The sequence below is a fragment of the Hippoglossus stenolepis genome, chromosome 13 (genome assembly GCF_022539355.2).
Source record: "Hippoglossus stenolepis isolate QCI-W04-F060 chromosome 13, HSTE1.2, whole genome shotgun sequence".
Taxonomy (NCBI): domain Eukaryota; kingdom Metazoa; phylum Chordata; class Actinopteri; order Pleuronectiformes; family Pleuronectidae; genus Hippoglossus; species Hippoglossus stenolepis.
In genome coordinates this window covers 5834890-5849973 of record NC_061495.1, presented here as the reverse complement: position 1 = coordinate 5849973, position 15084 = coordinate 5834890, and the positions used below count along the sequence as shown (strand labels likewise).

At 42.1% G+C, this 15084-nt stretch overlaps 1 protein-coding gene across 2 annotated transcripts in view; it reads left to right on the top strand.

Moving 5' to 3' along the window:
• Nucleotides 1–2272: 2272 nt before the first annotated feature.
• The window catches only part of ramp1 (receptor activity modifying protein 1), a 44849-nt gene continuing 32037 nt past the window's right edge, over nt 2273–15084 (top strand). The window contains exon 1 of one of the 2 annotated variants that reach the window (XM_035173977.2): nt 2273–2965. In XM_035173977.2, coding sequence (XP_035029868.2) covers nt 2908–2965 — 58 coding nt within the window. In that variant the 5' untranslated portion in view covers nt 2273–2907. The remainder of the gene's footprint in view (nt 2966–15084) is intronic. The other variant, XM_035173976.2, reaches the window with a different exon arrangement.

Sequence of the window (15084 nt, the reverse complement as noted above, 5' to 3'; positions counted from 1 at the left end):
AAATCTTCTTTACTCCATCCTCTTTACCGTCTTCTTTGCTTCAGCCTCCTACAACACTTTCCACTTTCCTGAGTCTCCTTGAAACCACCCAGTCTTATAACCTGCTAACTTACAGAGGTCAGATGTTTATACTGCGGGAATTTTTTTTATTTACGATCAGTTTTTAGGCCTCTGAACCAGCAAAAACCCGAAGTCAGTTAGTTGCACAGTAAAAATACTATCAGCTCATTATAAACCTGTAGCAGGTCAGAGGTGTATTAGGGTTTTGAGCATTTAAAAACATTGTATAATGTTTTCTTATCATCATGTATTTACCCCCAAAAAATAAAATATAGAAAGACATTTCCATGATACACTCAAATCTCTCGATGTTCACATTAACCATCCGTCCTTTCTCAGTGCAATAACCATTTCCTCATCTGGCTTCATTCAACAAAATGTCAACTCTTCTTGAACTAAAAGAAAAGTTGTGTTTTGAAATGTGTCAAAGCATTTTTAGATTTTCCTTTCTTCCACTAGATGGTGATGAAACCTCTTATAGGCTCAATTGGTCACTGTTGATCAGCTCTGAGAATGGGACCGGCCATTTATTGAGCTGAGGCAGATGAGAGGGCTCTTTACTTTTTATAAATTTCATTTCTGAGTCAGCAGTTAGCAGCGAGCGGTGGCATGATTATGTTTAAAAACAGAGACTAACACAAGGTGGCTGTGCCTCAGGAAGGGGTTGCCCATTAACCAGAAGGTCTGTGGTTTGATTCCCGGCTTCTCCTGTCTGCATTCTAAAGTGTCCTTGGGTAAAATCCTGAACCCTACATTGCCCCTGTTAGCTGTGCTAGTGTGTGAGTAGCACTGTGTTTAGAAGCCCTGTATGAACGTGTGTGTGAATGGGTGAATGTCTCTTGTACTGCAAAGTCATTTACATTCGCCATTTACATTACTTTCCATAAGTGAATGTGATGATGGATGATTGAGTGAAAATTATAGTCATACAACAAATGTCATAAAAGATTCAAAGTGAGGAGCATTCACTATAAACTACTGAGTATCTATAGGGAACAGTGAATGAGTGATAGATTGAGAGAAATTCTTATTTATTTCCCAGATGTTTGAGACCCAGCTCTTCCTCACTGGGAGCTGTTGTAACTGAGGTAGCAGAGAGAAAGTCCACTGGCCCTGTGGCTGATGTCATCCAGCTTCAGACCCCTGCTGCTGTTGAGTGAGTGCCTCTTCATGGTGACTCCTCAGGCTCTGTTCAGACCTGGTATTAACATTCATCCTGACAGATCCCATCACAAGTGGGCAGCTCTACGCTCATGTTCACACCTGCCATTCAAATGCTTCCTGAATGTGACCACTTGTCATCTCAGATCTCATATCAATTACACACCTCTGTCATTTCCCATTTGACATATGTGTGTTTGTCAAATGAGAAATGACATTTCATTTCCTGAGGGTTTTTTTTCTTTCTTTGGTCTGTGAGCTTTCTCTGTTTCGCTGATGTAACATGGAGATACACAAAGTTCGTTTCTGTCAGTGAAGAGCATAAAACAGCAAAGGTTCAGCTAACACTCCCTTCCCCTCCATCCCACGTAGATGAGTCATCTTTGGACCTTTTGATATAAATGAATGTGTCTATTCTCACTGGGTTCAAACTAAAAACTGCAGCCACAGAGAGATTTATACAATTCAAAAGACACAACAAACTTGTATGTTTCCAGCTGCTCTGATCTTTGAAAATAAACTCATCTTAATATTCAACCTCACACTGATGCTGGAGCGCTGCATAGGGATTTATTTAAAATTCATTTCTGCTCAACTCTGCAAAAGAAGTTCAGTGTGACAACCTTCTCCTTTGATAACAATGACAATTTACACCATAAAGTATCTTCTTTTATTTCTCCGTTCGGGGGAAGTGACAAATTGGACAAAGTTATTGAGTCATTCATCTACAGCCTCCCTCGTCATATTTAAAGATATAAATGAGATTCTGGGGGAAACACATGAACTCTATAGCTCCCTCATTAAATAGTCAATTTTAAAGCTCGTTATTCGACTCAGCTGAATGAACTCTACACCACCACTAGATGGAGGTGTCGTACAGTTGTGAACCCTCTGGAGCTCACATCCACTGAGTGTGTCCACGCTGCACCTGTCTTCATATCCACACCGCAGCTTGGCACCACGACTTTTACGCACACGCACCAAGCTCTCCATCCTCAAGACTGTGTACGTTCAGAGTGATGTATTTCTGTACTGCTTCACCCCCCCATGGCAACACCACAGTTATGTAGAACTATGTAGAAACTGAATCTGCAGTTTGAAGTTTGCTGCTTTGGTCACTGGTGTGTTTCCGATGAACCAGTGGAAAAGTACCACTTCCTCCCTCATCGCTTCACCCTCACCCTGCTACACTCGGGTCTGTCCGGTGTGTCCTCCGCTCACCCACAGTCGTGTCCTCCCCTGTGAGAGAAGCAGCGTGTGTACACCCCCACTCTCCCTCTCTCTCTCTCTTTCACTCACTCTGCTCCGCATGGTCCCAGTCTGGCGCCTCCCGTTGCGCACAGCCACAGCGCAGATGCCAACAACCTCGCCAAGCGCGCTCCGGATTTCTCCCGACCTCAGGACGCCTGCTCAGACAGATGGATGCAACTCTACCACCCAACATGCTCTTGACTTCCTAAGGAGCAGCAGGAGTAAGGACGAGTGTTGATGCGCAACGTCGAGCGGTTTTACGCACGGTGCAGGAGCAGAAGCCTTTGGGCTCTTTGACCGGACAACTGGCATTACGTGGATTTCTTCACCTGCCCTCACTTATGGTGATGCCTCCCACACTTTGAGCTCTACTAAGTTGCTCTCCCCCTTTCTCATCCCTCTCCCAAACTTCGCTCAGCGGAGCGTTCTGACAGGATGGGACCGCAGACCAGGACAGCTCTGTGCAAACACACGCTTCTGTGGTTCGTTGTAGGTGAGTCCTGACACACTGTGGCTGCATTGGTGAGAAGGCTTCAAGATGCGTGACGGTTGCCTCAGGAAAACATCATAAGAGGGGAAATAGATGGACCCTGCAGGGGTTTGGATGTAGCCTAGATTGTGTTCGTGGAAACTTAATAAGGCGGATTAAAGCCAGTTCGAATACTCTGCTCCACATGCAGAGTCAAAGGAAGGAAAATACTCCTTCTTAAAACTACTACTAATACTTAAAACCCAAATGTGTGTATTTCAGCAGGAGAAGCTTCACAAAAGAAGTGTCACAATGTCCCATAGACTCTTGTGCTTGCATGTGATCAGCAAACACATTAACATTTACTTTTATGACTGTATATGGAGCGGCCCATGAAATACTTGATTCCCTCTGAGTTTGTCCTTAAAGTATTGACCACCTAACCTGATTTTACAATAGGATTAGTGCTGTGGTGAAGTGTAAACACAATAATCTTTGTTTTAAATACAGATTTTCAGTTCAATTGGGAAGTGGTGGATGTTCAGGGTGAAAGTGGTTACAACCAAGAAGAGGTTTGAGAAGCAACTGGTTGGTTCACTATAAAGGCTTTATCCAAATAGATAGATAGAGAGATAGATAGATGGATGGATAGATGGATAGATAGATAGATAGATAGATAGATAGATAGATAGATAGATAGATAGATAGATAGATAGATAGATAGATAGATAGATAGATAGATAGATAGATAGATAGATGGATAGCACTTGTAATTTTACATTTCGTTGAAGAAATTCTGTGACTTAGTTTCATTCCTCAACCTCTGACCACTACATATCTTACCCTTACATGAACTGTAGTGCGAAACCCCATCCACTAACCAAGTATTTAACGTCGTGGAGTCCGGATGATTATTATTATTTTTTTTATTTTGTCCTTACTCTTGATATGAACTCATGAAAAAGGGAATTAATACCCATCTGCCCAGTTGAAATACACATTGGAAATACAAGGCACTGCAGTATGTGCACGCACGCACGCCAAGGCGCTCCCCGATGTTCAGGCAGCTTCCTCTGCTCTTTTGCCCTTTGCCTCCTCGTACTGTGTTTACAGAGAGAAAGATGTGACTCACAGCAACAACAGGTTGCCTCATGACTGTTTCACCACATTCCCATTTAAAAGATCAGCTATTGTTTATTTGGACTCTTTTCAAAAGAATTATTCCTCCCTGAATACTCTTCTTATGTGAAGCATCTACTGTAAACTGCCACTCTCACAGGGATACTTTAATCAGTGGAGTGCAAAGTTGATACAAATATAAATAATCTCTGCCATTGAAGTCATCAGAATCATTTTGCTGAGACAGAAGCTATTTTGAGTTTTCCTTGGTAATGTGAGCAGAACGGATGGAGGAGTCCCTGACTCCCTTTCACATCGATAAGGAGGGATATGACACAGAGAGACACTTCCACCTTCCTCCCCTGACATCATCATCCTCCATCTGACGGCTCACAATTCAGATTGAATTCTTTTGAACGATTCCCTGCACATGAGCAGCGACACTGTGGTGAGATGACAATAAGGGGAACACTTTGAGGAACGGCTCGGGGGGAAACATCCGGCCACACTGACGGTTTGACTGGGTTTACTGGGAGCAATCACAGTGTTTGATGCAGTGAATCATCATCATGTTCACCAGGTCCCTACATAGCAGGAGTGGGTGGGCTGTTGTTTTGTTTTACCGAGTCTGGGTCCCGGGCAAGTTTTCAAATCAGCTTCTCCTCCAGAACCACAACAAAAGTTAATAAAAGAAAAGCTCGAGTTAATGAACTTTGTTCGGACGGCTTCATTCAGAATCAACCAAGCTTCCTGAAATCTGCCTGATTTAAAGGATCATCTCAGACTCTTTGATGTCTGACATTATAAAATACTCACATGCTTATGTACGTCGGGTTTTAATGCTCATTCTAATCATTCCTCCCGTCCACGTGAGCATGAAGTGATCCCCGGCCGAGGCGGGTACCAGACTTCAGAAGTTAGTCAGACCGAGTGGTTTATCTCATCAAGCAGTCATACGTGAGTTTAGTGGTTTTGTGTCCAGGCAACAAAACTACATGTGAACACCGAGGCTCATCCATCACTGTGTTACGGCCAAACAAACACAACAGAGGAACAATTTCATAGATAGATTCCTCAACCTGCTTTGATTGAGGGCAGCACAAAAAAACACAACACGTACATATGGACTTATTAAGCTGATTCAGAGGACACCAGAGTCAACCAACAAATGTATCATCCATCTTTGTTTATAAGCTTTACACTATTTCACCTGCTAGTTGTCAACTTTGCCTGTTTGCCCTTTGTCGCTGGGCAGGTAACATGAAGTGGGAATGTGGAGCTTGTTCACTCAGAACCTTTGGATTTCCCCTCCTCAACTTTTCACAGTGACAGTGAAGTGTTACCGAATGACATCGTGATTCCGTTGCTTTGCTTTGCAGTTTGTGCCATAGAAGTTGAGAAAAGCGCATTTTTTCGAGCAGCATCACTGGCGTCAGCGAACGAAATCGCATTTATGCAAATAATCTTGCACATGGCACCATCCAATCAATCATGATTATGCAAATACAGGTCCTATTCATTGATTTTGGTGTTTGTATTTCAACTGTTACACGCTTCGGGAACAGGTAAGAATTTGTTGCATCACTGTGAACAGATGTGACTGTTTATCCAAGTGAGATGCTGAGGTTAGTTGGCTGACGTCCTGCAGCACCAGCAGGCACGAGTGTTTATTTCTTTTCTTTTTTTTTTAAAGGCAACAGTGTGAACACAAGAGAGTGGGAGGGGAGCAGCAGAGGGAGGGAGACACAGGGACTTGTTGACCCCCCACTGCTCCAGATACATTTCAGGTTGACATCACCACCTGAGAGAGTGATGTTAACGTTTTCTCCAGTAAACTCTCATCTATCTAGAGAATATTGAGGTCTGTTCTTTCTGAAAGTTCCTTCTCTCGTTGTCTCTGCTCTGCTTGGACACAGGAGCATGTTTTTCTGCAGCAAAGGTCTGGGTGGGGAGGGGGACGTTTTTTAAGAATCTCCATAAATCAGACGACGAGAGCAGAGAACTATATTTATCTGTCTCCTGTGTGTGTGTGTGTGTGTGTGTGTGTGTGTGTGTGTGTGTGTGTGTGTGTGTGTGTGTGTGTGTGTGTGTGTGTGTGTGTGTGTGTGTCCATATTTGTGTGCATCCTCTGTGACACATACTGGACTTTGGCTAATTAGAGAGATGAGGAACGAGGGATGAGAAGATGAGAAGATTAGAAGAGCGCTAACGAAAGTAGCCGTGCCCTTTGACAAAGCTGTTTTTGATGTGCAATAGAAAGATTCCTCCTTACACGTCCTCTTCATTCTGGTTCTCTCCCCCTCCGTTCCCACCAAGAGTTCCTCATGGGGGACGTAAATACAGATATGCAGCAACGGACACGTTTAGTTTAATGCATAAACTGAGTGGTGGAGGAAGTACTCAAACATTCTACTCAAGTAAAAGTAAGTAAATACTTGTGGAGTGCAGCTTAATCCTTAATGGAACAGTTTACTAAATGATTACGGCTGAGGTTCATACTACTACGTTTTAGTTTGAAATCTGCATTTTCAAACTTAAATGATCTCTGTTGATAATCTAACACACCTGAAAATGCATATCACATGACCACTTGAGAGGGAATGTGCTTGCGGGTGTAAACAGGAAACATTTGGTTGTTACTTGCAGAAAAAGCTAGGATACAAACAAATATACAAATGAATGAAAGCTTGTCTCCAATGCATGTCAGCGGTTGTATCATTGTTAAATGCTGAATTTAACTGAACAACAACTATTAGAAGAAGACAACAGGGTCAGTGACGTTTGTAATTGATTATCCATGTTGTGTTCTACATTGATCTAATCTACTTTATAAATATATACAAATTCAAATAATGACCCAGGGTTGTGCCTAAACACTGAGCTTCAGTCTTCAGCTTTTGAAATCTTGGCCTGCAGTGAAGTTTGCTGCAATAAAATCCGGACACTTCAGCCTAATCCCTGTGTGCTCATCAATAGAGGAATTATTTCTAACTTTGCTTTAAAGATCCCATTTCACACTCTTTCAGGGAGATTAACGCGCCCAAAGGCGCAGCCACTATTGGAGAGCGACTGTTTTGTGTCTGTGCACAGTGGAGGGGGGAGAAGGAATTTAAGGGCCGCTGAGAGCGTCTGGCTGCGCCTGCGCTTACGCTCGCTGCGAGCAACTCTTCATAATTAGTTGTAGATCATTGACAATGCTGGGGGACATCAACTGTCACTCTCGTCACAATTGCTTTTTAATGAACAAACCACCCATGTGTGTGTGTGTGTGTGTGTGTGTGTGTGTGTGTGTGTGTGTGTGTGTGAGAGTGTGAGTGTTCAAAATCCATTTAGCTCACTTGTTATAACCCACTCGCCAAAACTGATGTTACTTTAAGTGATGAAAGATTTTGAATGATCGATACCAAGTCATTATACCACAAATGAAATAACAGCATCTTCTGGCTCGTGCTTTGAAACAGTGGAAGTTACATCTCTCAGCAACTTAACGTTATATAGTCTCTGGTTTTGTTTGATATATTGTGTCAGCAAAAAGTGCCAATCCATCAGTAGAATGGCTCACACCAGTTCAATAAAACACACCAGTTCAATAAAACATTGCTGACAGACTATAAAGGCAAACAATCATTGAATATTTGTATCGATCAACTAAATCTGACTCAACTGACAAAGTTCTCTGTCTGTTACATTCCCACAAAACAGGCCTCACATCAGACCTCACAGGATTTTCTTATGTGATCAGCACATTCCAAAAAGTTAGTTAGCAGGATCAAGTAAAAACCACGGAGCTGTTTCCCATGACATTTTGTGCAGGGGTATTTTGGTGTGGATCTGGATCAGGGGGCAGGTCCAGAGATGTTTTTCTTTAAAATTTCAAAAATGGGGCATTTATCAAGATTTTCATTGATTTCTCACAGAATAATTCATTGATCTTGAAGAAAAAAATCTGACATGTTCAAGGGACTGATATTTATGAGTGTGTGAATGTTGGTGCAAATCCGAATAAGTAATAAGTAAGTAATAAATAATAATCTGGATCTAGAAAAAATGTAAAAACAGTATTTCTGACTGTTTAGTGCAGAGCGGCCACTAGATTTGGTCTTTTTCAGCCGCTTCATGCTCCTGGACTTATTTTTCCTACTGGCTCCATAACGGCTCATATCTTTGTAGAAAGTCCTGGTGATGTAAGAACTTGTGAACATCAGACCTGCTTTGCCTTTTTTTTTAAGGGTCTTCCTTAAAAGATGGCAGCTGAGTCTACCTCAGTTGGTCTCTTGTTGATGAATTTATGAATTAATGAGCTGGAAGTCTTTGCCTGTCATATCAACACGGGCTCCAGTGATACCGCTGTCGTACACGAACACCCTGAAACCACAGAGCCCCCGCATGACGAATCCAAATTTAACATCTGAGTCTGTGTCAATTATACAGTATCCACCCATATGTGTGTGTGTCTCTGTATTTCACCACATGTTTTGTCATTCTAAAACAAGAATATGAAACCATGAACAAACACTCCTCCTCCTCCAAATCCAAGACATCAGCCTTCTCACTGAGAAACAGCAGATTTTACAGCCCATTTATCTGGGCCGCTGCTCTCATACATTACATTTAACCTTACGTAATAGTGACATAGTGAGCCTGTCGCTGTGGTTTATCCAACCAGCGCGTCAGGCTGGAATTTCCTTTTGAAGACTTGTTTTTGTGGCATTTGTGCTTCATTTGAAAGGAACACGATGACACGTCGGAGTGGTCGTGTTCGGGATCCGAGCCCACGACGTTGAGAGCTCATGGCACATGAGTCATGTAGAGCCACCCAAAACAGCCTGAGAGGGATTTCTCCAAACATTTATCCAACCAGACTGGTCAAAATATGTATACCAGTGACCTGAGGGAGGAGTGACTGACGAATAGAGACGGGTATGTCTTGTAGTCAGGACTTGTCTTTTACACAGTTTGGTGCTTGTGACCAATGAGCTGCTCAGGGGGAACAGTTTGGGACTTCTGGGCAGCAGGAGACATGATAACCACCAACAGACAAGAACCTCCATTCTGGACTATTGTCATTCTTATGGTGGCAAAGTACTGCCAAGTATTTTAGTCTCAGAGGTGAGAAGCAAACAAAATTAAGGAGGTTTTGTTTTCATTGGTGTTTGTGCGTCGGTTCGTTCGAATGCTGGACGGATTACCTCGGGATTGGTGGGAGGATGTATGGGTCAGGAAAGAACCTTAAAAATGTTGGTGCAGCTCCAGGAGTATTTAAGAAGTAATAATGACAAGAAAAATCCGTAACGTGTAGAGCAACATGAACGGGTGAAATTTGATGCGGATCCCAAAGAATTATCGAGATCTTTATCAGGGCCGATCTTTATTCAGTTACATGTGGTAACAAATATTTCTTTCAACTATATCACAGATGGGATATTTTGCATTGAATGTGAGCAGTTTGCAGAACCTCTCTGGGCACATGGTTTATGTATCTGATGCAACATGTGCAAGATGATGAGAAAGAGGCCGATCAGCCTTGGCCGAGATATGCTCTCTACGTGCGTCCTTCTAGTTACACTCCAATTTTACTAAAAAGCTATTTTTTTTTCATCTACTCCTGCTTCTTCAGGATTGTTTCCAGTGCCAGATAGCTCCCTCCACCCCTATCTGGGGGCTACGGCGCTACAACCATACAGATTTAAAGCTGACATAAATGAGATTGCACTGTCACTGAAAAGTATATTTGCAGTCATCAATTTACAAAGACTAAAAGGAAACTAAATAAAACATAATAAAACTTGTAAGAAAAGTAGATTTTTGTATTATGTCTATACAGCAATGAGTTTAGTTGATATTCTTGAAGTCTAATATAAATATATGCCGTGTGTAGTACATGTAATGCAGTACGTACAGTATGTAATATATAAATATAAACTTCATAAGGTAGCTCCCATCGGGCCGAGGTAGCTCTCAAGTGTAATTGCATGTGCAATCTCCCCCCAGCTTTATAGGATATAAATAATAAATATGGCATTTTAGACTCGTGGGTTTCTGCTGCCATTCAGTCTCCAAACAGATCACGAGGTCAGGGATTTGAACTAGTGACCTTTAATTCCTCCGCTCTGTTTGTGACGGCAGCTTCCGATTCCCAATGCTCCATTATGCACCCGCGAAGCTGCACTGAGCTCAGCACCGGATCTGATTTCACAGCCTATTTATTGGCGGAAATCCTCCCTCGTAGGTCACATTTCTAAACAGCTGAGTGAAGGAAGTTCATGTTGGATCCGCTGTAAAGGTTTCAAATGAAAAACGTCTTTTACAGCTTGAATTACACATCGGAGCTCGAATGAATGACCTTCCATCAGCGTTTCTCGTTCTGATTTATCTATTTTTCATTTGTTCGTCTCTTCAGTGCCTGTGATGCGCAATTCACCAATTTACTGGAGGGGACTGGGCTAGAAAAAATTCTTCTTCTTAGCAAATTCATCAAAATATATACTCTTAAAGATACAAAATTTAAATATATAAAACTATCAATCAATCAATATTCACTAATCACAATTTGAGAGGATGTCTTCGCTGTTCTCTACCTCCCTCCCTCCCTCTCTCTGCACATTAACCTGTTTCATAGCTGGTCCTGACTGGTGTGTGCCTTTTGTTTGTGCTTGTGCATGCGTGTGCACTTGCAAAGCAGTAACCCAGTTTTCACTGTCACGCCTCAGCAGCTAATGAGCAGCGTTGAGGGCACCGCAAGTTAGTGAAGCATGTGTGAATGTGCATGTGTACATTGTGTGTTAAATACTCGTGTGTGTGTGTGTGTGTGTGTGCGTTTGCTGCCCATAGTGGAATCGCCATTTGCAATTATCCAGGCGCCATTGAGCTAACAAGTATTTCAGCACCTCAGTCATGGAACACACATTACATGCCACTCACACACACACATATGCTGTCATACAATCTCCGACAATGGGAGTCTCTCACACACTCGCATTCATAACAACACAAAGGAATTAGTACACACGTAGGACACTGTATGTGTGAACAAAGTCATGTGAAGCAGCAAGTGAGTCACACATGCTCTCCCATGCCATGAGCGGTGACCCTTGAGCAAGATGCCCAATGCTCCATTGATGTCAAGTGTCATCAGAGGCTGTGGTTGTGTATCGACACATACTAACTGTCACTGAAGGCAGTAACCTGAGTCGTATCAGTCATATTTAAATAATTATAGAGGAAGTGTTCTGATCTATGCTGTGAACTTTGAAGGTGGAGTTACTGATCCTTGGGAACAAGCAGCGTTGCTAGATGTTGAAGTATCGTACCAGAAACTTAAGTAGGGAGTAGGGATGGGATGTCGTGACCATGGCTTAATGACTCTTGGTGCATCACCGTAGGTTTGAGCAATGGGTGTGAAAATCAACGAGAGGTCGAACGTATCTTGAAAGTCAGGAAATCATTGCATCAAATTCTAAAGCGAAGTAATGTGGGTTTCATGGGATGAAGCAGCTGCTGTAGATCCAACCAGTAAAACTATCTGGCGTAATGTGAAGATTATTGTTAACTGTCGCTACTGGATAAGCTGTCGTCATCCTTGCGAGTCGCGTCACGTTCATCATCACAACATGCACGATAGAAGACAGAGGAATGACATTATCTTGCTTGAGATGTAACAGGTTCAGAGAAGCTGAATCCCCATATGTGAAGTGGTGGACAATTACACTCAAGTACAGCATATTGTACTATATAGCTTCATATATTTTTAAGTATGTGGAATCCCAGTTGTACTCAAGCTCCTTGTACTGGAAGTGGAACTGGCTCGCACTTCCCACTCCCCATTAACCTTAACATAAACATGGAAGCCACCCAGGAAACATGCGTTACTTGGTCAAATAAAAGTTTAAAACAAAATTGACATCTTAAATTGCATTTCAGTGCCGACATCCACACACACATAAACCATCACATTGTTTGACCATATGTGCATAAATATATTCATGAGTGCACAGCTGAATGTCTAAGTGGAGACACACAATGCACAGTAAATGTCACATTAAGCTGAAGCTATACAGCACTTTCATGCTCATCTAAACACAGGCAATTTGCACACACTTTCCATTTGAGCAAATTAGCTCTGCTCTGTTCCAGCGAATACCCGTCTACCACATTTAAGTCTGGGTCTGGATATATACATACATTTGCATTAATGCATTATCATGCACAGGTCACCTGCCTGCAGCAGTGTTTGTCTAAAGCCTGTTGGAGCGTTGACTCAACATTTTAGGAACTGATAGCAGCAGTTAATAATTTCATTTAAGTTTTTACCCACAGAAAGTGTACTATGATAAAAATGTAATCTATAATTTAAGCTCTAAAGTAAAGTAAAGTGGTTTGTCTGACTCTTTCTGTTCAGTGTGGTTAAAATGGTTTACTTGGACCTAAGCTGTGAACGATACATGTTGCTGCCAAGTTTTCAAATGTTTTACCCAAAGTTTAATATTTAACACGTCACTCTTACAGAATATGAGGTCTGCTGCCCTGTGCAGTCTACTTCTTTAAATAATTTAAACCACATAGACCACCAGTCAGTGGAAAGATGTGAGTGGGTGTGATCAGATGCAACACACACACACACACACACACACACACACACACACACACACACACACACACACACACACACACACACACACACACACACACACACAGTTCTATTCTAGGCAGAATTCTATTTCACTTTCCGTCTGAGCCCAAAACACAGATTGTAGATCAAGAGGAATAATTAAAATAGGAAAATTGGGTTTCAGTTTTCATTACATGTGGTTTTAAGAGAGACTTGAAAAATGTGGAGCTTCTCCTCGATATTCTCGAAGCGCGTGTTCAAGCTGCAGGACCGTTGTGTCCTTTTTTTGCTTTGGAGTGAATGCATAAAACTTAATGGTACATTCTACCTTCTTCTAGGGGACACATTTTATAGTCAGAGGAATATCTTCAAACTTGGAGCCAAGTTTCCCTTTGAGAATGACCTGATCAGATGGTCATGATCACTGTGAGCTCACAACACATGTTTTTGGAAGAATATTTGATCGTCTTCTACATCCTACGTGAGTCGGGACAGACATAAATGTTTACTGCAACTTGACTGGTTGACAAGGTGATTATTTTATTCTATTTTGTACCATTTTTTATTTGATTGCATTAGATTTAGGTAAGCTAAAAATAAATAAAGTAAAAATGTATAGATCCTAACACCTAATATTTTGCCTTTGATATAAAATAGTCACTTCCATCTGATGTGTTCCTGTATTCACACGGAGCATTACCCAGTAAATGGAGTAGACCAGGTGGAGTAATGTTTGCTGCTAAGAGGCAGGCTCACTTAGTCGGATCATCCATATTTATCTCTTATACCTTGTCGGTCCCCGTCAGTCAACTCCTTTAAAAATTTAATCAACCATTTGACATTTTGTAATTGGAAGCTCGTCAGCCCTGTATGAACTGATTTCAGGTGTAATCTGAGCACGTGATGAAACTTTTAAGTCTCGGCCCTTTGCAGGTGAGTCGGGGTGGAGAGGAGAGAGGATTGAGTTCCAGGGCGCTGAGACAGACAAAGACAGGCTGAGAATAGGAAAGCAGCGTATGACATCATTTGAAGTGTTTCACAGCAGAGAGAGTTTATAAATGACAGGTCCTTATTTGTGCAATTATGAATTATGTAGATGAGTCCTGGCCTCTGCTGCTACCACACAGCATCGTGATAATGTATAATGCACCTCTCTGTGTTATCTCTCCTCCTTCATGCACCCTACACACCGCAGTGTTTAATGAAATTACATTTTCTAATAAATGAATACCCCCACCCCTTTCTCTCCATCTCTCGCTGTTTTTCTGTCTCCCCTCCTGCCTCCCTTCACTTCCAGTCAAATAGTATCATACTGCTTTTGCAAGTATGCCAGTGTGGCTGCTGAGCCTGAATTAGACATTGTTAATGCCGTGCAGACACCCAACTCTTTGTCTCCGTCTCACTCATCCTTCTGTTCGCAGATGATGTCAAGTGAATCAGACAGAAATCTCAGCTGTTTGTGGCAGTGACTGTGCTCTTCAATGGCTCAGAAGTGCCGCTGGCACGACAGCAGAGTTGGCTTTGTATCATTTCTCTGATGGGATAACAAGAGAAAGAGAGAGACAGCGAAACAAACAGCGTTTGTGTTCTCATTGAGGATTTGGAAGATTTGTGGAGAAAAGGCGATCTTATGAAAACACAAAAACTAATCTGAAAATCAACTTTAAACTGTCATTATGATCAGTGTGTGGGGGGGGGTCATGATCATCCAAGAGACTGTATGAACTAAATTCAAAGAGAGGGACTGATGTTTAGGCCCTTTAGCAGGAATGTGACCTGACAGAACCTCTTGAATGTCCTCTGGGGTTCCGGTGTTAAACCAGATACTTGGACAAAACACACAAAAGGCAGAGGATTTATGCCTCTGTTTGGTTTAAGGGCAGAACAGGAGAACAGAGAATTCAGTGGAGAGGTTCCTCTGTCCCTCTCCAGGCAGCATAATGTATAGATGTAGGCTTTACTGCAGAGCACAGCAGGAAGCTTACACAGACATCAGTCCAAAAGCTTTTTGTTTAAACCCGTGTGTGTGTGTGTGTGTGTGTGTATATAATTTAAAAAGGTAATAAATCACCCTGATTACAGAAAGCTATAATTAATGAGACAATTTGACAGTGTGCACTGGCTGTTTGGATCAAACTCGATGTTTTCAAAGTGTTAACGACAAGTTAAAATGATGTGAGAAATTAATTCAAACACATAAGCTACGTGGAAACAGGATAAAAATAATGAAGTGATATATACACACAGCAGCAGCAGCAGCAGCAGCAGCAGCTCGGTAGTTCCACTCGTACTTTGGCCACTTAATAAGTCCTCCACTGCAGCACAGGAGTGGATGAGTGGTTTGGTTTTAGCAGCTGCGGGCGAGGGACGAGACAACCATCAGCCCCCCCAGACTCACTCCCACCCAAACATTTTT